At 39.6% G+C, this 23,240-nt stretch overlaps 1 protein-coding gene across 1 annotated transcript; it reads right to left on the bottom strand.

The window, feature by feature from the left end:
* Positions 1-5,822: 5,822 nt before the first annotated feature.
* Positions 5,823-12,762, bottom strand: LOC115229691 (uncharacterized protein C3orf38 homolog). The gene is made up of 3 exons (XM_029800006.2): positions 12,562-12,762; positions 8,970-9,193; positions 5,823-6,269 (listed from the first exon to the last, which is right to left on the bottom strand). Exons 1-3 carry the CDS (start codon positions 12,683-12,685, stop codon positions 6,156-6,158), a joined length of 462 nt encoding a protein of 153 aa, XP_029655866.1. The 5' UTR covers positions 12,686-12,762; the 3' UTR covers positions 5,823-6,155.
* Positions 12,763-23,240: the final 10,478 nt, after the last annotated feature.

Raw genomic sequence — 23,240 nt, 5'->3', positions numbered from 1 at the left:
TTCTGCTAAATTTGACGAAAATCCATTCTGTCGTTTTTCAGTAATTTTGAGAACAGACAGACAGAGACGAGCGACTGCAATATCCTGCTTTCGCTTACGTGCAGTATCGCCCGGCGTTGCTCGGGTTTCTAAGGGAAATAACTATATAAGCATTTTTAGAGATTTATAGCCAAAAAGTAGCAAAAAATGCATTAAAAATGGAAAAAAAATTATGGTAATTTTTTTTTTAAATCGTTGACTCATCGTAGACATTTTTAAAGAGTTACTTCCCTTATATAATAGCGAAAAAATGGATTAAAACGGGAAATAATGATGGTAATTTTTTTTTTTAATCGTAGACCCATTGTAGCCGCGCGCTAATACCCAGAAGGGCTCGATATGAATCACGACTATAAGATACCCGGATTTGGTTAAACTGCACCGCAAAATGTGGGAGTAGTTAGGAAACTAAATCGTAGGAGACAGACACACAACCTCTCTTTTATATATAAAGATATTTTTTTTTTTTACTTGTTTCAGTCATTTGACTGCGACCATGCTGGAGCACCGCCTTAGTCGAGCAAATCGACCTCGGGACTTATTCTTTGTAAGCCCAGTACTTATTCTATTGGGGTCGATAAATTAAGTACCAGTTGCGCACTGGGGTCGATGTAATCGACTTAGTCCCTTTGTCTCTCCTTGTTTGTCCTCTCTGTGTTTAGCCCCCTGGTGGGTAGTAAAGAAATATATATATATTGTGCTTACTAACACAGCGAGTGCATATGAGAGACTATCTCCGGATGAACACAACAGTAAATTTGCCCTTTCACTATGTATCTACACAAAAAATATTGTAAACAGGTGTTTCTGTTTAAAGTTAATTCTGCTTTTTTTGCTGATCACGAATTAATAATGGCAATGTTTCGCTCGCTGCTCTTTATTAACGAAACTGCAGATTGGCCGTTGCATCCATATAATTCTTCTTCCTTCGTGTTGTGTTTGAAACAATTTCGAAATCAAAAATGGAAATTGTAAGTATAGCTGATGCCAGTGCCGCCTGACTGGCTCCCGTGCTGGTGACACGCAATAAACACCATTCATGCGTGGGTCGTTGTCAGTGCCGCGAGACTGGCTCCCCGTGCCGCTATCATGTAAAACGCACCATCCGAACGTCGTCGATGCCAGTACCCCACTCCGACTTGCTCCTGTGCCAGTGACACGTCAAAAGTACCATCCGAACGTGACCGATGCTAGTGCCGCCTGACTAGCTCCTGTGTCGGTGGCACGTAAAAAGCACCCACTACAATATCGGAATGGTTGGTGTTAGGAAGGGCATCCAGCTGTAGAAACATTGCCAGATCAGATTGGAGCCTTGTGCGGCCTCCTGGTTTTCCAGTCCTCAGTCAAACCATCCAACCCATACCAGCATGGAAAACGGACGTTAAATGATGATGATGATGTGGTGAGATGCTTGATTCTGAGTTCAGTTTCACTTTGCGTGGCACCTTGAGCAAGTATCTTCTACTACAGGCTCAGGCCGACCAAAGTGGGATTTGGTAGACGGAAACTAAAAGAAGCCCGTCACGCGCACACAAAGGGGAGAAACAAGGACAGACAAACGGATTAAGTCGATTATATCGACCCCAGTGCGTAACTGGTACTTATTTAATCCACTCCGAAGGATGAAAGGCAAAGTCGACCTCGGCGGAATTTGAACTCAGAACGTAACGGCAGACGATATACGGCTACGCATTTCGCCTGGCGTGCTAACGGTTCTGCCAACGCGCCGCCTTCTGTCCATTATTATTATTAAAAGTTTGAAGTTGATGCCGAGATGGCGGAGTTATTTATAAATACCTATTTCTTTACTACCCACAAGTGGCTAAACACAGAGAGGACAAACAAGGACAGACAAACGGATTAAGTCGATTACATCGACCCCAGTGCGTAACTGGTACTTATTTAATCGACCCCGAAAGGATGAAAGGCAAAGTCGACCTCGGCGGAATTTGAACTCAGAACGTAAAGACAGACGAAATACCGCTAAGAATTTTGCCCGGCGTGCTAACCTTTCTGCCAGCTCGTCTTAGAAGTAAATATAACACAATAGATGCATGTGGAAATCGTGCCTTTTGGATAACAGTAACTTTGCAGTATTTGTTCTGATTCTTAACGTTCTAAGTTCAAATCCCGCCGAGATCGAATTTATATTTAGTTCCTTCCTGATCGATAAAATATGGGACCAGACAAATACTGAGATCGATTAATATCACCTGCCCTCTCCTCAAAACAGTCGCGTATGTGTCTATATCAGAAACCATTATTACAAGTTGGAAGACGAGCTGGTACGTGCCTTGCAGTGGCACCTTGCTGGAATATCTTCTGGCTCTCTATATCTTCTAAGTTCAAATTCCGCTGAATCGACTTTACCGTTCGTCCATTCCTGGTCGATAAAATAAAGTACATTTGAGCATTGAGATGCCACGACTAGAAAGAATAAGCGGAAAATCGAAAAAGGATTTTGTAAGGGACATAACTAATTGCATATTAATATTGAATTATTTCCCTTAGATATTTATCAGCAGAAGCTTGTTGCATGACGTGATGTTAGTACATCTGTCTCGGCTTCATACATTGTTCTTTTGCTTTTCTTTTACCTGTTTCAGTCATTTGACTGCGGCCATGCTGGAGCACCGCCTTTTAGTCGAAGGAATCGACCCCACGACTTATTCTTTGTAAGCCTGGTACTTATTCTATCGGTCTCTTTTGCCCAACAGCTAAGCCACGGGAATGTAAACACACCAACGTCGGTTGTCACGCGATGGTGGGAGACAAACACAGACACACAAATATATACATATATATATAATCGCCGTGATAGATCGGTGGCCACTACACATTTTTTTCTGAGTCCCTTTCTGTAGAAGAGCATAGGCTTGAAACGTAAAAGACTTTTTCTATTCCTGAGCGTTATACTAATACATATGTTTGTTTTGTACACCACCTGTCTTCGTCTTCTTTTGTTTTTCTCATAAACTCTCCCTATATATATATATATATATATATATATATATATATATATATATATATATATATATATACATACACGACGGGCTTCTTTCAGTTTTCGTCTACCAAATCCACTCACAGCTATAGTAGAAGACACTTGCCCGAGGTGCCACGCAGTGGGACTGACCCCGGAACCGTGTGGTTTCGAAGCAAGCTTCTTACCACACAGCCTCCACAAAAACATATCAGGCCGTCGGGAAATACTACCTTGCTTGAAAATAAATGAAGGTTGATGACAGGAACAACATGTGACTTAGAAAATCTTCCTCAATAAATTCCGTCTGATCCATGCAAGCAAGGAAAAGAAGACATTAAAATGATGATGATGATGATGATGACGACGGTGGCAGCATAAAATGGTTGATATATATATATATATATTTTTGACTCAACCAGCGTGAGTTTCTCTACATTTCCATGACTTAGCAGTTTGGCAAAAAAGAAACTGATAGAATATGTATCAGATTTGATACTGAAACGAACAGAAGCATAAAACGAACAGAAGCATAAAAGAATATGAGACTCTGTCGGGAAAAGTTAGTTCCATCCACAATCTTGCTTGGATTCACCTGTTCTCGGTGTTTAGACGTGGCGACGCTATTAAGAAATTAACTTCTCAACCAGATGGTCTCAGGTTCGGTTCCACAAAGGTGGTGAGCTGGCAGAATCGTTAGCACGCCGGACGAAGTGCTTAGCTGTATTTTGTCTGCCGTTATTTTGTCTGAGTTCAAATTTTGCCGAGGTCGACTTTGCCTTTCATCCTTTCGGGGTCGATAAATTAAGTACCAGTTACACACTGGGGTCGATATAATCGACTTAATCCGTTTGTCTGTCCTTGTTTGTCTCCTCTGTGTTTAGCCCCTTGTGGGCAGTAAAGAAATAGGTTCAGTTCCACTGCACAGTATTTTAAGCAAGTGTCTCCAACAGTATTCCAGCATTAACCAAGAGTAATTTAAGTCAATCTGGAAGACAGAAACTGTATGAAGCCTATTGTGTGTGTGTGTGTGTGTGTGTGTGTGTTGAATCATCGTCGTCGTTGTCATTATCATCATAACCATTTAATGTTTGTCTTCTATGCTAGATGGGTTGAAACAGTCTGACAGGATCCAAAGAAGAGCTGGAGGACAGCATCCCACTCCAATGCCTGCTTTGGTATGATTTCTGTGGCTGGATATTCGGGACTAATGCAGTTTCGCACCTCTCCTCGAAAAATGCATTTTTTTCGAAAAGATATTTTTCAGATTCCTGTTTTACATGTCGGAGATTACAAATATACAAAAAAAAAATTTTTTTCGTGTGGATTTAATTTCGATTTAATTACGATTTGCATATGTTAGTCAGTTCACTATGATCTCTTTAAAGTAAACAAAATCAAAATTTTTAGGTGGGGGTAAAATTTTGAAAATTTCTTTTTTTGCATATTCGTTTGTAATCTACAATATCTAAAACGTAAGAATCAGAAAATTTTTTTTTTTTTAAAAGTGCATTTTTCAAGGAGAGGTGGGTTGTCAACTAAAGGTGACGCTCTTATAGAAGACTGTGTTGCTGTTGTTTTTAGCCCCAGGAAGACATTCAGGTCTATCTCTTTATACACCTATCTATATGCATATTGAATTTAAAATTTAGAAAACTTGGTTTCTTGCATATCTGGAATCTCCATCATCTAAAACACAGCGGAAAAAATATTTCGAAAAAGTTCTAAATTTCAGGGTGGGGGTTGGAGGGGAGTTGAATTTTTTTTTTTTTTTTTTCATATTCATAATCTCTAACATCTAACGTAGGAATCTGCAAAAAAAACTTTTCAAAAAAATGTATTTTTCAAAGAGAGGTGCAAAGCTGCATTAGCCCCGGATATTCTTTCCGACTTTACGGAAGGTACAGGATACTTGTTTTTTATTTTTTTTTTTTCATAGTACCATCACTGGTGAAGTTTCCAAGTAACTTGGAAGACAAGGAAAAAGTCCCTTTGATTGAGTAGAACTGTGGTAAAGAAAGAGTTCACTTTATGCTACATGTCGAGAGGGACAGCCACATGGACATCCAGTTGTAAAAAGCATGCCAAAACATACATGAAAATATATCTGGAAATGAGGAAAAATTATCTCTATTGGAAACAGGTGAGTGAGTGTGAATAACAGGAAAGGTATCTCATCATCATCATCGTTTAACGTCCATTTTCCATGCTAACACGGGTTGGACGGTTCGACCGGGGTCGGGAAGCTGGGAGGCTGCACCCACCAGGCTCCAGTCTGATCTGGCAGTGTTTCTACAGCTGGATGCCCTTCCTAACGCCAACCACTCCGTGAGTGTAGTGGGTGCTTTTTACGTGCCAGGGGAGGCTGGCAGTGGCCATGATCGGTTGGTGCTTTTTACGTGCCACCGGCACGGAGGCCAGTCAAGGCGGAGCTGGCAGCGGCCACGTTCGGATGGATCTTTTACGTGCCACCAGCACTGGTATCACAACTGCAATTTCCATTGATTTTTGATCTGCTTCAACAAATTCTGTGTCACCCATCCAAGCATGGAAAAGTAAATGCCTAAATGATGATGATGATGATGATGAAGATGATGATGAAATAGAAGAAAATGTGAAAAGCAGAAAACATTTAGTTTGATGTTCAATGAAGCATTTATTAGAAGTCTCAATGGATAATTTTAATATGGAATAATTTCCTTGCATATAATATCAATTTTAGTCATAAACAAAATGATTTTTGCTTTTGTTTTTTGGTGTTTTTTCTACATGTCCAGAAGAATCTCAGAAACTTGGTTGTCTAATGGCACTCTTTGCCACAAACTTTTAGTGAAACATGCGCTATCTTCCAGTTGTTTGCTGACGAAGGATCCCTGAGCAAATCAAACTTCTGTTCGAAAAGTCCCAAGACATGATCCCCTTTGTGAACCGTACCGCGAACCAGAACACACACAATACCAAAACTCTCACCTTGACTCGTAACACCACCACCGGTGATGTTGGCATTGAAATGCAAGTTCTCTTTGCTCACTAATCTTTTTAGTCTACATGCGACCAGATCAGCACCCTCTGTCCTTTCTTCGTCTATCCCTTCAGATATCAACAGTAAATGTAAGGAACATCGGGGCCAAAACTAATCTTTCAAACCAGATTCAGTTCCTGAGTTAAACAATTTATAAAACCAAGATGCAAAAGTTTCGCCAAGTTGTTTCACATCACTAGAAGGAAGGCGGGGTTTTGGTTCTGCCTAGAAATAAAAACAAAAAGAGAAATATCAAATAGCGTATATAGAGAAGAGGATAAGATACAGGGTGTATAGACTGGATAAGACAGTGCATATAGTCAGAGTGAGTCAGTATATAGGATGAGACTATATATATATATATATATATATATATATATATATATATATACATATGTGTGTGTGTGTGTGTGTGTGGAGGCGCAATGGCCCAGTGGTTAGGGCAGCGGACTCGCGGTTGTAGGATCGCAGTTTCGATTCCCAGACCGGACGTTGTGAGTGTTTATTGAGCGAAAACACCTAAAAGCTCCACGAGGCTCCAACAGGGGGTGGTGGCGATCTCTGCTGTACTCTTTCGCCGCAACTTTCTCTCACACTTTCTTCTGTTGGCCTCCTCGCTTAGCCAGCGGGGTGGCGTCATTTGAAGGCTAAAACAATGCGAAGCGCATTGTGACCAGCGATGGGTAGCAACATCTGATAGCCCGGTCGGTCACGGTGATCACGGTTATACATATATATATATATATTGCTAGTCCCCTCTGGAATGGTTGGCATTAGGAAAGGCATCCAGCTGTAGAAACATAGCCAGATCAGATTGGAGTCCGGTGCAGCCTCCTGGCTTCCTAAACCCCAGTTGAACCGTCCAACCCATGCCAACATGGAAAACGGATGTTAAACGATGATAATGATATGTATATGTGTGTGTGTGTATCTATGTATATATATATATATATATATATATATTCACACACACATAAATATGTAATGGAGTCTGTCTGTCTGTCTGTGTGTTTGGAGTTACTCTAACCCCTCCCACACCATCCAACCGATTTTAATGATTTTCGGCACATAGGTAAATCACATGCCCTGAAGTTCAAATGAGGCCAGAATTTTTCAAAAACTCACAAATGCTCAGGTGGCATCGATTTCTCTGAGCTCAATCAGGTGTTTGAGTGGAAATTCACATAACTATGTTATTTTTTCCTGGAGCTTTTGCATATTTTTACATATAAAATTTCAACAACATCAATAGAATAGTCTCTGAGGAAATGGTTATTCAATACAAGGTTAGAGGTGGGCTTAACTTCAACACGGTAAACACAAGCAATGCCAGGTCCAACAGCTAGTATATAAATATATATATATGTGTGTGTGTGTGTGTGTGTGTGTGTGTGTGTAACATAATAGTTTAGGGAAAAAACTATTGGTTTCATATCTAGCGTGAACTCGTCATCTCTTCAGTTTTTCTAAACAATAACTGCCCTCTGCAAAGAATGTTTTTTTTTTTAAATACAAGAACACCAGTGATAGTTCAGGAAATATTCCTTGGTTATCATTTAGAAAAATTGAAGAGGTGTCTAGTTCACACTAGATATGAAACCAATGGGTTTTTTTTTTCTAAACTATTACATTACATATACAAAAATAAACAACTACTCTATATTTTATAGGTATCTTCTGATTTATGATATTGTAACAATATGTATATATAAAAGACTTTTTCTATTCCTGAGCGCTATACTAATACATTTGTTTGTTTATACTCCACCTGCCTTCGTCTTTTGTTTATTTTCGTAAACTTTCCCTTATATATATATATATATATATATATATATATATACCCGTCCAACCCATGCTAGCATATAAACGGACATTAAATGATGATGATGATATATATATATATATATATATATATAATATATATATGGGAGGTGCAATGGCCCAGTGGTTAGGGCAGTGGACTCACATGTGTGTATGTATATATGTATGTATGTACACATGTATGTTTGTATGTATGTATGTATGTAGAGAGAGAGAGAGTGAGAATGAGACACAGTGTACCCAGTCAAGTTGAGAAAGTTATATATTGTAGGTAGGACAATGCTGAACACATGATATTTGACTGAAAAGAGGAAGTTTTCGATGAGTAATTGCAAGGAGTGTGAATTACAGAGCTGTAAAAAAAAAGTGACAGCAAGTGCAAATGTTTCCTGCACAAATGTGAGCACTGCTTACAGTGCCATCTTCATTGGAAATTAAAAGCATAGGAGAATTCTACAAAGATGGTGGATAATCTTCTGTTTCTGGGTCAAAAAGACCAAATGAATTTCAGGAGAGGAAAGAATTTGCAAGATGTTTGCTTTGCAGATGGCAGTTTTGAAGGTATTTTAAAACTGGGTAAATACCATCCAGTTGGTGACAGTCAGGACTTTCCTCTAGGTATTGCTGTTCACTAGTACAGGTAATATCACACCTGTGTGTGGAGCACCTGGAAAATTGGGGCTGTTATGTAGTTTTGTTGTGTATGGGATGTAAAAGAAACACATTAAAGTCATGTGCTTAGCTGTCTTAGATGGATCAAGGGTGAAACGGATCTAGTGCCAGGGACAGCTTGCAAAACTCTGGGGGAACTCATAAATAGTTTGATGAATTGAAGTATCTCGTAGAGTTTAGGAGGTAGGATGTCTTGATTAGGTAGCTGACAGTCAATCATTTAAAAAAGAAGGAAGATAGAGAGCTGATGGAACTGTCAATGTACCAGACAAAATGCTAAGCCACTGAGGCTAACTTTGCCTCACAAGGTCAATAAAATAATTACCAATGGAGCGCTGGGGTTAATGTAATTGACTTAGCCCTCTCCTGAAAATTGCTGATCTTCATCCAAAGTTAGAGAAAAGTTTAAAAAAGAAAAGGTCAGAAAATTACCAAATGGGTTTGCTCCCTGGGTGGGGATTGGACTGCAGGATAAGAAATCCTTTCTCCAGACCAATATTCTAAAATTCGAGAAATTAAATCCTGTTTTGTTGAATTACCAGACACTGAAACTTTTTGACTGAGAAGATACTGCTTCAGGTAATCTCGTGTGATTTTCTTTCGGTTCAAAAGTTCTCTCGCTGACATAGAAAACGAGAGGATGGCATCAATAGCTTCTGCAATGGAAACAAAAATAAATAAATCACATTTGCGTTAATTACAGAAAAATTGTTCGTATTCATTCTTTATTTTTTGTTACCAGTATAGATAATGAATAAATTCTTATATCTGAGAGTAGAAAGGAACCTGAAATTGTTATATCTTAGACAACAAAGGGTTTCATCATCATTTAATGTCCGCTTTCCATGCTAGCACGGGTTGGACGATTTGACTGAGGTCTGGAGAACCAGATGGCTGCACCAGACTCCATCTTGATCTGGCAGAGTTTCTACAGCTGGATGCCCTTCTTGACGCCAACCACTCCGAGAGTGTAGTGGGTGCTTTTACGTGCCACCGGCACGGGGGCCAGTTTGGTGGTACTGGCAACGGCCACGCCCAAATGGTGCTTTTTATGTGCCACCTGCACAGGAGCCAGTCCAGCGGCACTGGTGACACCTTTGCTCAAATGTTTCAAATGCCACTAGCACAAGTGTTAGTAAGACGACACGGTAACGATCACACTCGAATGGTACTCTTAGCGCTCCACTAGCAACGGATGCCAGTCACCGAGTTTGATTTTGACCTCGATTTCACTTGCCTCAACTGGCAGCAGAGTCCATGGGTGAAGGTCATGTAAGTAATGTTGGTTAGATTCATACCAGACTCAATTCAGTAGATAACAATCAAAAGTGCTCATCATGACCATCCTAAACTTAGCTTAACCCTTTTGTTACCAACCCGGCTGAAACCAGCTCTGGTTCTGTAGTACAAATGTCTTGTTTGCATAAGTTTTGAATTAAAATCTTCCACCAAACCTTAGTCGCAATTTATGTCCCTAACACTAGCTGAATGATAACTAAGTATTTTACTAAATTCTTTGTTATATTTAAAACAATTGAAAGAAATGCAGAGCATCTCAAAATAAATATGGTAACGAAAGGGTTAACTACTGCATATCTGGGACAACATAATCCAATGTGTCAAACTTTGTCAAGAAAGTAGGATGTAATTTGAGGGAGATTTAGCTGTTACATCTAGTGGGTTAAATGACCATATGCAGGCTCTTGTATTTGAGTAAGGACTGTAAAGCTGTATGGTAAAGGCGTAAAAGTCTAATGTGCAAATGACTACACTCTCGGAGTGGTTGGCGTTAGGAAGGGCATCCAGTAGTAGAAACACTGCCAAATCAGACTGGAGCCTGGTGCAGCCTCCATGGCTTACCAGACCCCGGTCGAACATTCCAACCCGTGCGAGCATGGGAAACGGACGTTAAACGATGATGATGATGATGTACAGAGGCAGGAATGAAAATTTGGTGGATACATACAATGGAAAAATTGAAACCAATATATTTTTCCACATAAATTCCATGCCATATATTATAGGATGCATAGCCTAGCAGTTAGTGTAAGGCATTCACGCTTGGCCACACCCCACTTGTTTTTTTTTTACAGAAACCCACATTTTCAGCTACGGAGATTACGAATTTGTAAATAAATTTGCCTTTCAAAACTTAATTTCCCCGACCCCCACCGCACCCTCCTCTCTTCACTTTAAAACGAAAGTAAATAAATAAAAGATTTTCATGGAAATTGAAGAACAAAACAGTTGACAACTTTGCGAGTTAAAACGAAACAGCAGAATTTATTTTTAATTTCAATTATTTCAAAAAAAAAAAAAAAAAACACAGTAACCTGTCGCGAATGTACGGATGTTTTTAAACCCTTTCGTTACACTCTGCGCATTAAACAGGCTTTCACATGCTAGAAATAACAGCCAAATCTCCGACGGCAACTCCACACACTTTGTAGGCATTCCTACACAAGTGTGCCCCCTGCAATTTGTTTCCTCGTAACTTTCAGAAGAATGGATATTTTTTAATAAAACTCTCTACATATATTCTTAATACGGTGTAGATTCCGATTATATCGGAATTTGTTTGGGAAAAAGTTTTCCGAACAGAGGGGAGCGGAGTTTCGAAAAATTCCCATATCGGCTTTGTTTCTTCGCCTATGCCAAAACGAAAGCTCGGTTATGCTTCAGACAATGTAGGTTTTGATTATATAGGAATTTGTTGGGGGCAAAAAATGCGGTAAAATAACGAAAGAAAGGTGGACAGATGCGATAAAATAACGAAAGAAATATGTTATCAATCATCCAAACGGCTGCTTCATAAATGACATAAACAAATTCTGTATAACCGTAGTTTTTCGCCAATACCTTACAAGCAACACGCACACGCATTCACTTATATATATATATATCTATGTATATATATATCTATCTATATATATATATATATATATATATATATGTATATTATGTGTATATATATATATATATATATATATATATATATATATAATAATAAATATTAGGGAATAAATCCAAAATTACAGGGAAAAATCAGATTTAGGATTAAATCCAATTTTATAGTAAAATATTATATAATATTAATTAAAGACAAAACCACTATTTTGCAAAACAAACAAGGAAAGACTTAATCAATACATAAAATTTTAATAAAAAGTAAAAAAAGCCGCCACTACAATTGTTTCATGTCTTCAAATGACAATCTTCAGGTGGATTTCCGATTTTCAAATCAGTTTCAATTTATGAAGATTGTCATTAGAAGACATGAAACAATTGTAGTGGCGTTTTTTTTTACTTTTTTAAAATTTTATGTATTGATTAAGTCTTTCCTTGTTTGTTTTGCAAAATAGTGGTTTTGTCTCTAATTAATATTATTATATATGTATATATATGTATATATATATATGTGTATATATAATATTATATATATATGTATATATATATATGTATAATTTTAATCCAACGGGAAAACAGAAAAACAACAACACGTGGAACAATTACAGTATTATATTAATATAGGCGCTCAGGAAAAATGGAAGCATGAAGGTATGACGTTTCGAGCGGAGCTCGTCGTCGGAAACATAAAGAAGGAAGAGAGAGGAAAGAAAGATCCCAAAGTGGGCAACAAGAGATGGAGAAAAAAAAACGACTGGTGTTTACGAAGTACACATGGTATATATGTATATATATATATATATATATATATATATATATATATTATATATATATATATAATATATATACACGCACACACACTATATATACAACACTCGGTCATTGGAGACCGATTAAGCGCTCAACGGATTCGAACCCATTCGCCACTCTATAACCGGAAATACAATTTAACTTCCAATAAATAAAACGTTTAGAGTGCAATAATAATAATTATTATTATTATTATAATTATTATCATTATTTCCCCCAGGTCCCTGATCCTCTGACGATAAGACAAGATAAGACGAAGCCTGAGAGTTTTGGAAGTAAAATGTAAATAAAGAGAATCTTCTTTTACTTTTTCGACTGGAGACCTGGATGGATCTCCCGGTGACTGTGTTCGTCAGCGACAGAATGACTTCGTCATCTAATTGGTTTAGTAGATTACAGCAATCTTTTTTCTCCGCTTCTGTGAAATTCATTGCTGGTCTTTGAATTCCTTCAACTGAGAAACGGCAACAATCCAAAGTGAAAGCAAATACACCCGGAAATATTTCCAAGAAAATGGTTGGTAAGTGGAGGTAACTCAAGATTTAAGATTGCGTTAGCCACCAGGTGGCATCGTTTAGGTTGAAGAAAACATCTCGGACCAAAGGCAGGAGGAGTGGCAGAATCGTTAGCGCACCGGGCGAAATGCTTAGCGCTATTTCGTCTACCACTACGTCCTGAGTTCAAATACCGCCGAGTTCAACTTTGCTTTTCATCCTTTCAGGGTCGATTAAATAAGTACAAGTTACGCACTGGGGTCGATGTAATCGACTGAATCCGTTTGTCTGTCCGTGTTTGTCCGCTCTGTGTTTAGCCCCTTGTGGGTAGTAAAGAAATAAGTATTTCGTCTGCCGTTACGTTCTGAGTTCAAATTCCGCCGAGGTGGACTTTGCCTTTCATCCATTCGGGGTCGAAAAATTAAGTACCAGTTACGCACTGGGGTCGATGTAATCGACTGAATCCGTTTGTCTGTCCTTGTTTGTCCCCTCTTTGTTTAGCCCCTTGTGGGTAGTAAAAGAAATAGGTATTTCGTCTGCCGTTACGTTCTGAGTTCAAATTCCGCCGAGGTCGACTTTGCCTTTCATCCTTTCGGGGTCGATTAAATAAATACCAGTTACGCATGTATGTATATATATATATATGTGTGTGTGTGTGTGTGGAGGCGCAATGGCCCAGTGGTTAGGGCAGCAGGATCGCGGTTTCGATTCCCAGACGGGGCATTGTGAGTGTTTATTGAGCGAAAATACCTAAAGCCCCACGAGGTTCCGGCAGGGGGTGGTGGCGAACCCTGCTGTACTCTTTCGCCACAACTTTCTCTCACTCTTTCTTCTGTTGGCCTGCTCGCTTAGCCAGCAGGGTGGCGTCATTTGAAGGCTAAAACAATGCGAAGCGCATTGTGACCAGCGATGTGTAGCAACATCTGATAGCCTGGTCGGTCACGGTGATATATATATATACACACACACACATAATATATATATATACACATACACACATATACATATAATAGGTAGTCCATCAGTGCCTGATGATGACAAAGTCTGTGTTCTCAGCAATGAGAGTGGTCATGACCCTGCAGTACAAATCTGGAGGCACACTGGCGCCCACGGATGTCACAGCAATAGTCTGTTGACTTGATTGAGGCAGATACTGCCCTGTGATGTCGTTTTCTTGCAGCATCAAGATTCTGTTACCGATCCTCTTCAAAGGCAGCTGCTGCTGTTGCAGTTGAGCGAACGGTCTTCGTCCCAGAGCTCGCAAGATGGGAGAAGTCCGAAACGTGGTCCTTTGCTATTCGTAAGACCCGCAGAAGAGAAAGCAGGTTAACCCCCGACACCGAGAGCATTGACGGATGGATGAATGCACATCCAGGCTCAGCGGTTGCGTAGGAAGTCGGGGACAAGAAACAGGGAGAAAGTTGTGGCGAAAGAGTACAACAGGGGTCACCACCACCCCCTTCCAGAGCCTCGTGGAGCTTTACGTATTTTCGCTCAATAAACACACACAACGCTTAGTCTGGGAATCGAAACCGCGAGTCCGCTGCCCTAACCATTGGGCCATTGTGCCTCCACGGCAGCTGCTGCTCATGAGATGAGAGACTGATCTGTCGACAGCAGAGGCCTCAAGCTCATCTGCTCCAATGCTTCTCCATTTGAGGTTACTTTTCAAAGTGTCTTTGTACCTCGGTTTAGGTTTTCCTCATTTTGCATGAGCCCTGCATGAGCTCAACACACAACAGCTGCCTGGGTAACACGGTTGTCAGTCATTCTGATGACATGGCCAGTCCAGCGTCGCTGAGCCTTCAGCAACATTGACTCAGTACTTCTTGATTCGTCACACTGTCCTTCCAGCAAATGCCCATCATCCCGTGCAGTGTCCTTGTCTGAGATTGTTCCAGCTATTTGATGTGTCAACAGTATGGGGTCCATACTAGCGACTAGCCCCACTCACAAGATACTAACCCTCCCTGAATGCTCCAAGGGGATATAAAAAGGAACGAACAAAAAGGCATTGGAGGGGCGATGCATACCCGACGCTCACACAAGGACAAAATAAAATATAATTTCACTTAATATATTCTCAGACGAATTCATTTTTCAACAAAATTACATCAAGAGTTATTTCCCCTGCTTATCATTTATGTATTTGTGACAAAGGTCGGGAAAAAAACATTTTGATTCACTTGTCCGCCAATTTTGAAAAAATTCAAGCCAAAACAATGAATTCGAGCCACTCACCCAATGAGCATTTCTGCTAAATTTGACGAAAATCCATTCTGTCGTTTTTCAGTGATTTTGAGAACAGACAGACAGAGACGAGCGACGGCAATATCCTGCTTTCGCTTACGTGCAGTATCGCCCGGCGTTGCTCGGGTTTGTAAGGGAAATAACTATATAAGCATTTTTAGAGATTTATAGCCAAAAAGTAGCAAAAAAATGCACTAAAAATGGAAAAAAAATTATGGTAAATTTTTTTTTAAATCGTTGACTCATCGTAGACATTTTTAGAGAGTTACTTCCCTTATATAATAGCGAAAAGATGGATTAAAACGGGAAAAAATGATGGTAAATTATTTTTTAAATCGTAGACTCATCGTAGCCGCGCGCTAATACCCAGAAGGGCTCGATATGAATCACGACTATAAGATACCCGGATTTGGTTAAACTGCACCGCAAAATGTGGGAGTAGTTAGGAATCTAAATCGTAGGAGACAGACACACAACCTCTCTTTTATATATAGAGATATATATTTTTTTTACTTGTCTCAGTCATTTGACTGCGACCATGCTGGAGCACCGCCTTAGTCGAGCAAATCGACCTCGGGACTTATTCTTTGTAAGCCCAGTACTTATTCTATCGGGGTCGATAAATTAAGTACCAGTTACGCACTGGGGTCGATGTAATCGACTTAATCCCTTTGTCTGTCCTTGTTTGTCCTCTCTGTGTTTAGCCCCCTGGTGGGTAGTAAAGAAATATATATATATTGTGCTTACTAACACAGCGAGTGCATATGAGAGACTATCTCCGGATGAACACAACAGTAAATTTGCCCTTTCACTATGTATCTACACAAAAAATATGGTAAACAGGTGTTTCTATTTAAAGTTAATTCTGCTTTTTTTGCTGATCACGAATTAATAATGGCAATGTTTCGCTCGCTGCTCTTTATTAACGAAACTGCAGATTGGCCGTTGCATCCATATAATTCTTCTTCCTTCGTGTTGTGTTTGAAACAATTTCGAAATCAAAAATGGAAATTGTAAGTATTCATGCGTGGGTCGTTGTCAGTGCCGCGAGACTGGCTCCCCGTGCCGCTGTCACGTAAAACGCACCATCCGAACGTCGTCGATGCCAGTACCCCACTCCGACTTGCTCCTGTGCCAGTGACACGTCAAAAGTACCATCCGAACGTGACCGATGCTAGTGCCGCCTGACTAGCTCCTGTGTCGGTGGCACGTAAAAAGCACCCACTACAATATCGGAATGGTTGGTGTTAGGAAGGGCATCCAGCTGTAGAAACATTGCCAGATCGGATTGGAGCCTTGTGCGGCCTCCTGGTTTTCCAGTCCTCAGTCAAACCATCCAACCCATACCAGCATGGAAAACGGACGTTAAATGATGATGATGATGTGGTGAGATGCTTGATTCTGAGTTCAGTTTCACTTTGCGTGGCACCTTGAGCAAGTATCTTCTACTACAGGCTCAGGCCGACCAAAGTGGGATTTGGTAGACGGAAACTAAAAGAAGCCCGTCACGCGCACACAAGGGGAGAAACAAGGACAGACAAACGGATTAAGTCGATTATATCTACCAGTGTGCGTAACTGGTACTTATTTAATCCACTCCGAAGGAGGATGAAAGGCAAAGTCGACCTCGGCGGAATTTGAACTCAGAACGTAACGGCAGACGATATACGGCTACGCATTTCGCCTGGCGTGCTTACGGTTCTGCCAACTCGCAGCTTTCTGTCCATTATTATTATTAAAAGTTTGAAGTTGATGCCGAGATGGCGGAGTTATTTATAAATACCTATTTCTTTACTACCCACAAGTGGCTAAACACAGAGAGGACAAACAAGGACAGACAAACGGATTAAGTCGATTACATCGACCCCAGTGCGTAACTGGTACTTATTTAATCGACCCCGAAAGGATGAAAGGCAAAGTCGACCTCGGCGGAATTTGAACTCAGAACGTAAAGACAGACGAAATACGGCTACGCATTTCGCCCGGCGTGCTAACCTTTCTGCCAGCTCGTCTTAGAAGTGAATATAACACAATAGATGCATGTGGAAACGTGCCTTTTGGATAACAGTAACTTTGCAGTATTTGTTCTGATTCTTAACGTTCTAAGTTCAAATCCCGCCGAGATCGAATTTATATTTAGTTCCTTCCTGATCGATACTGAGATCGATTATATCACCTGCCCTCTCCTCAAAACAGTCGCGTATGTGTCTATATCAGAAACCATTATTACAAGTTTGAAGACGAGCTGGTACGTGCCTTGCAGTGGCACCTTGCTGGAATATCTTCTGGCTCTCTATCTTCTAAGTTCAAATTCCGCTGAATCGACTTTACCGTTCGTCCTTTCCTGGTCGATAAAATAAAGTACATTTGAGCATTGAGATGCCACGACTAAAAAGAATAAACGGAAATCGAAAAAGGATTTTGTAAGGGACATAACTAATTGCATATTAATATTGAATTATTTCCCTTAGATATTTATCAGCAGAAGCTTGTTGCATGACGTGATGTTAGTACATCTGTCTCGGCTTCATACATTGTTCTTTTGCTTTTCTTTTACCTGTTTCAGTCATTTGACTGCGGCCATGCTGGAGCACCGCCTTTTAGTCGAAGGAATCGACCCCACGACTTATTCTTTGTAAGCCTGGTACTTATTCTATCGGTCTCTTTTGCCCAACAGCTAAGCTACGGGAATGTAAACACACCAACGTCGGTTGTCACGCGATGGTGGGAGACAAACACAGACGCACAAATATATACATATATATATAATCTCCGTGATAGATCGGTGGCCACTACACATTTTTTTTCTGAGTCCCTTTCTGTAGAAGAGCATAGGCTTGAAACGTAAAAGACTTTTTCTATTCCTGAGCGTTATACTAATACATCTGTTTGTTTTCTACACCACCTGTCTTCGTCTTTTGTTTTTTTCGTGAACTCTCCCTATATATATATATATATATATACATACATACACGACGGGCTTCTTTCAGTTTTCGTCTACCAAATCCACTCACAGCTATAGTAGAAGACACTTGCCCGAGGTGCCACGCAGTGGGACTGACCCCGGAACCGTGTGGTTTGGAAGCAAGCTTCTTACCACACAGCCTCCACAAAAACATATCAGGCCGTCGGGAAATACTACCTTGCTTGAAAATAAATGAAGGTTGATGACAGGAACAACATGTGACTTAGAAAATCTTCCTCAATAAATTCCGTCTGATCCATGCAAGCAAGGAAAAGAAGACATTAAAATGATGATGATGATGATGATGACGACGGTGGCAGCATAAAATGGTTGATATATATATATATATATATTTTTGACTCAACCAGCGTGAGTTTCTCTACATTTCCATGACTTAGCAGTTTGGCAAAAAAGAAACTGATAGAATATGTATCAGATTTGATACTGAAACGAACAGAAGCATAAAAGAATATGAGACTCTGTCGGGAAAAGTTAGTTCCATCCACAATCTTGCTTGGATTCACCTGTTCTCGGTGTTTAGACGTGGCGACGCTATTAAGAAATTAACTTCTCAACCAGATGGTCTCAGGTTCGGTTCTACTAAGGAGGTGAGCTGGCAGAATTGTTAGCACGCCGGACGAAATGCTCAGCTGTATTTCGTCTGCCGTTGCGTTCTGAGTTCAAATTTTGCCGAGGTCGACTTTGCCTTTCATCCTTTCGGGGTCGATAAATTAAGTACCAGTTACGCACTGGGGTCGATTTTAGCCCCTTGTGGGCAGTAAAGAAATAGGTTCAGTTCTACTGCACAGTATTTTAAGCAAGTGTCTCCAACAGTATTCCAGCATTAACCAAGAGTAATTTAAGTCAATCTGGAAGACAGAAACTGTATGAAGCCTATTGTGTGTGTGTGTGTTGAATCATCGTTGTCGTTGTCATTATCATCATAACCATTTAATGTTTGTCTTCTATGCTAGATGGGTTGAAACAGTTTGACAGCATCCCACTCCAATGCCTGCTTTGGTATGATTTCTGTGGCTGGATATTCGGGACTAATGCAGTTTCGCACCTCTCCTCGAAAAATGCATTTTTTTCGAAAAGATATTTTTCAGATTCCTGTTTTACATGTCGGAGATTACAAATATACAAAAAAAAAATTTTTTTCGTGTGGATTTAATTTCGATTTAATTACGATTTGCATATGTTAGTCAGTTCACTATGATCTCTTTAAAGTAAACAAAATCAAAATTTTTAGGTGGGGGTAAAATTTTGAAAATTTCTTTTTTTGCATATTCGTTTGTAATCTACAATATCTAAAACGTAAGAATCAGAAAATTTTTTTTTTTTTAAAAGTGCATTTTTCAAGGAGAGGTGGGTTGTCAACTAAAGGTGACGCTCTTATAGAAGACTGTGTTGCTGTTGTTTTTAGCCCCAGGAAGACATTCAGGTCTATCTCTTTATACACCTATCTATATATTGAATTTAAAATTTAGAAAACTTGGTTTCTTGCATATCTGGAATCTCCATCATCTAAAACACAGCGGAAAAAATATTTCGAAAAAGTTCTAAATTTCAGGGTGGGGGTTGGAGGGGAGTTGAATTTTTTTTTTTTTTTTTTTTTCATATTCATAATCTCTAACATCTAACGTAGGAATCTGCAAAAAAAACTTTTCAAAAAAATGTATTTTTCAAAGAGAGGTGCAAAGCTGCATTAGCCCCGGATATTCTTTCCGACTTTACGGAAGGTACAGGATACTTGTTTTTTATTTTTTTTTTTTCATAGTACCATCACTGGTGAAGTTTCCAAGTAACTTGGAAGACAAGGAAAAAGTCCCTTTGATTGAGTAGAACTGTGGTAAAGAAAGAGTTCACTTTATGCTACATGTCGAGAGGGACAGCCACATGGACATCCAGTTGTAAAAAGCATGCCAAAACATACATGAAAATATATCTGGAAATGAGGAAAAATTATCTCTATTGGAAACAGGTGAGTGAGTGTGAATAACAGGAAAGGTATCTCATCATCATCATCGTTTAACGTCCATTTTCCATGCTAACACGGGTTGGACGGTTCGACCGGGGTCGGGAAGCTGGGAGGCTGCACCCACCAGGCTCCAGTCTGATCTGGCAGTGTTTCTACAGCTGGATGCCCTTCCTAACGCCAACCACTCCGTGAGTGTAGTGGGTGCTTTTTACGTGCCAGGGGAGGCTGGCAGTGGCCATGATCGGTTGGTGCTTTTTACGTGCCACCGGCACGGAGGCCAGTCAAGGCGGAGCTGGCAGCGGCCACATTCGGATGGATCTTTTACGTGCCACCAGCACTGGTATCACAACTGCAATTTCCATTGATTTTTGATCTGCTTCAACAAATTCTGTGTCACCCATCCAAGCATGGAAAAGTAAATGCCTAAATGATGATGATGATGATGATGAAGATGATGATGAAATAGAAGAAAATGTGAAAAGCAGAAAACATTTAGTTTGATGTTCAATGAAGCATTTATTAGAAGTCTCAATGGATAATTTTAATATGGTATAATTTCCTTGCATATAATATCAATTTTGGTCATAAACAAAATGATTTTTGCTTTTGTTTTTTGGTGTTTTTTCTACATGTCCAGAAGAATCTCAGAAACTTGGTTGTCTAATGGCACTCTTTGCCACAAACTTTTAGTGAAACATGCGCTATCTTCCAGTTGTTTGCTGACAAAGGATCCCTGAGCAAATCAAACTTCTGTTCGAAAAGTCCCAAGACATGATCCCCTTTGTGAACCGTACCGCGAACCAGAACACACACAATACCAAAACTCTCACCTTGACTCGTAACACCACCACCGGTGATGTTGGCATTGAAATGCAAGTTCTCTTTGCTCACTAATCTTTTTAGTCTACATGCGACCAGATCAGCACCCTCTGTCCTTTCTTCATCTATCCCTTCAGATATCAACAGTAAATGTAAGGAACATCGGGGCCAAAACTAATCTTTCAAACCAGATTCAGTTCCTGAGTTAAACAATTTATAAAACCAAGATGCAAAAGTTTCGCCAAGTTGTTTCACATCACTAGAAGGAAGGCGGGGTTTTGGTTCTGCCTAGAAATAAAAACAAAAAGAGAAATATCAAATAGCGTATATAGAGAAGAGGATAAGATACAGGGTGTATAGACTGGATAAGACAGTGCATATAGTCAGAGTGAGTCAGTATATAGGATGAGACTATATATATATATATATATATATATACATATGTGTGTGTGTGTGTGTGTGTGTGTGTGTGTGTGTGTGTGTGTGTGTGTGGAGGCGCAATGGCCCAGTGGTTAGGGCAGCGGACTCGCGGTTGTAGGATCGCAGTTTCGATTCCCAGACCGGATGTTGTGAGTTTTTATTGAGCGAAAACACCTAAAAGCTCCACGAGGCTCCAACAGGGGGTCGTGGCGATCTCTGCTGTACTCTTTCGCCGCAACTTTCTCTCACACTTTCTTCTGTTGGCCTCCTCGCTTAGCCAGCGGGGTGGCGTCATTTGAAGGCTAAAACAATGCGAAGCGCATTGTGACCAGCGATGGGTAGCAACATCTGATAGCCCGGTCGGTCACGGTGATCACGGTTATACATATATATATATATATTGCTAGTCCCCTCTGGAATGGTTGGCATTAGGAAAGGCATCCAGCTGTAGAAACATAGCCAGATCAGATTGGAGTCTGGTGCAGCCTCCTGGCTTCCTAAACCCCAGTTGAACCGTCCAACCCATGCCAACATGGAAAACGGACATTAAACGATGATGATATATATATATGTGTGTGTGTGTATATATATATATATATATATATATATATATATATTCACACACACATAAATATGTAATGGAGTCTGTCTGTCTGTCTGTGTGTTTGGAGTTACTCTAACTCCTCCCACACCATCCAACCGATTTTAATGATTTTTGGCACATAGGTAAATCACATGCCCTGAAGTTCAAATGAGGCCAGAATTTTTCAAAAACTCACAAATGCTCAGGTGGCATCGATTTCTCTGAGCTCAATCAGGTGTTTGAGTGGAAATTCCCATAACTATGTTATTTTTTCCTGCAGCTTTTGCATATTTTCACATATAAAATTTCAACAACATCAATAGAATAGTCTCTGAGGAAATGGTTATTCAATACAAGGTTAGAGGTGGGCTTAACTTCAACACGGTAAACACAAGCAATGCCAGGTCCAACAGCTAGTATATAAATATATATATGTGTGTGTGTGTGTGTGTGTGTGTGTGTGTGTGTGTGTGTAACATAATAGTTTAGGGAAAAAACTATTGGTTTCATATCTAGCGTGAACTCGTCATCTCTTCAGTTTTTCTAAACAATAACTGCCCTCTGCAAAGAATGTTTTTTTTTTTAAATACAAGAACACCAGTGATAGTTCAGGAAATATTCCTTGGTTATCATTTAGAAAAATTGAAGAGGTGTCTAGTTCACACTAGATATGAAACCAATGGGTTTTTTTTTTCTAAACTATTACATTACACATACAAAGATAAACAACTACTCTATATTTTATAGGTATGCTCTTCTGATTTATGATATTGTAACAATATGTATATATAAAAGACTTTTTCTATTCCTGAGCGCTATACTAATACATTTGTTTGTTTATACTCCACCTGCCTTCGTCTTTTGTTTATTTTCGTAAACTTTCCCTTTATATATATATATATATATATATATATATATACCCGTCCAACCCATGCTAGCATATAAACGGACATTAAATGATGATGATGATATATATATATATATATATATATATATATATATATATGGGAGGTGCAATGGCCCAGTGGTTAGGGCAGTGGACTCACATGTGTGTATGTATATATGTATGTATGTACACATGTATGTTTGTATGTATGTATGTATGTAGAGAGAGAGAGAGTGAGAATGAGACACAGTGTACCCAGTCAAGTTGAGAAAGTTATATATTGTAGGTAGGACAATGCTGAACACATATGATATTTGACTGAAAAGAGGAAGTTTTCGATGAGTAATTGCAAGGAGTGTGAATTACAGAGCTGTAAAAAAAAAGTGACAGCAAGTGCAAATGTTTCCAGCACAAATGTGAGCACTGCTTACAGTGCCATCTTCATTGGAAATTAAAAGCATAGGAGAATTCTACAAAGATGGTGGATAATCTTCTGTTTCTGGGTCAAAAAGACCAAATGAATTTCAGGAGAGGAAAGAATTTGCAAGATGTTTGCTTTGCAGATGGCAGTTTTGAAGGTATTTTAAA

Source organism: Octopus sinensis, unplaced genomic scaffold (genome assembly GCF_006345805.1).
Source record: "Octopus sinensis unplaced genomic scaffold, ASM634580v1 Contig13513, whole genome shotgun sequence".
Classification (NCBI taxonomy): Eukaryota; Metazoa; Mollusca; class Cephalopoda; order Octopoda; family Octopodidae; genus Octopus; species Octopus sinensis.
This window is presented reverse-complemented; position numbering and strand designations above follow the sequence as displayed.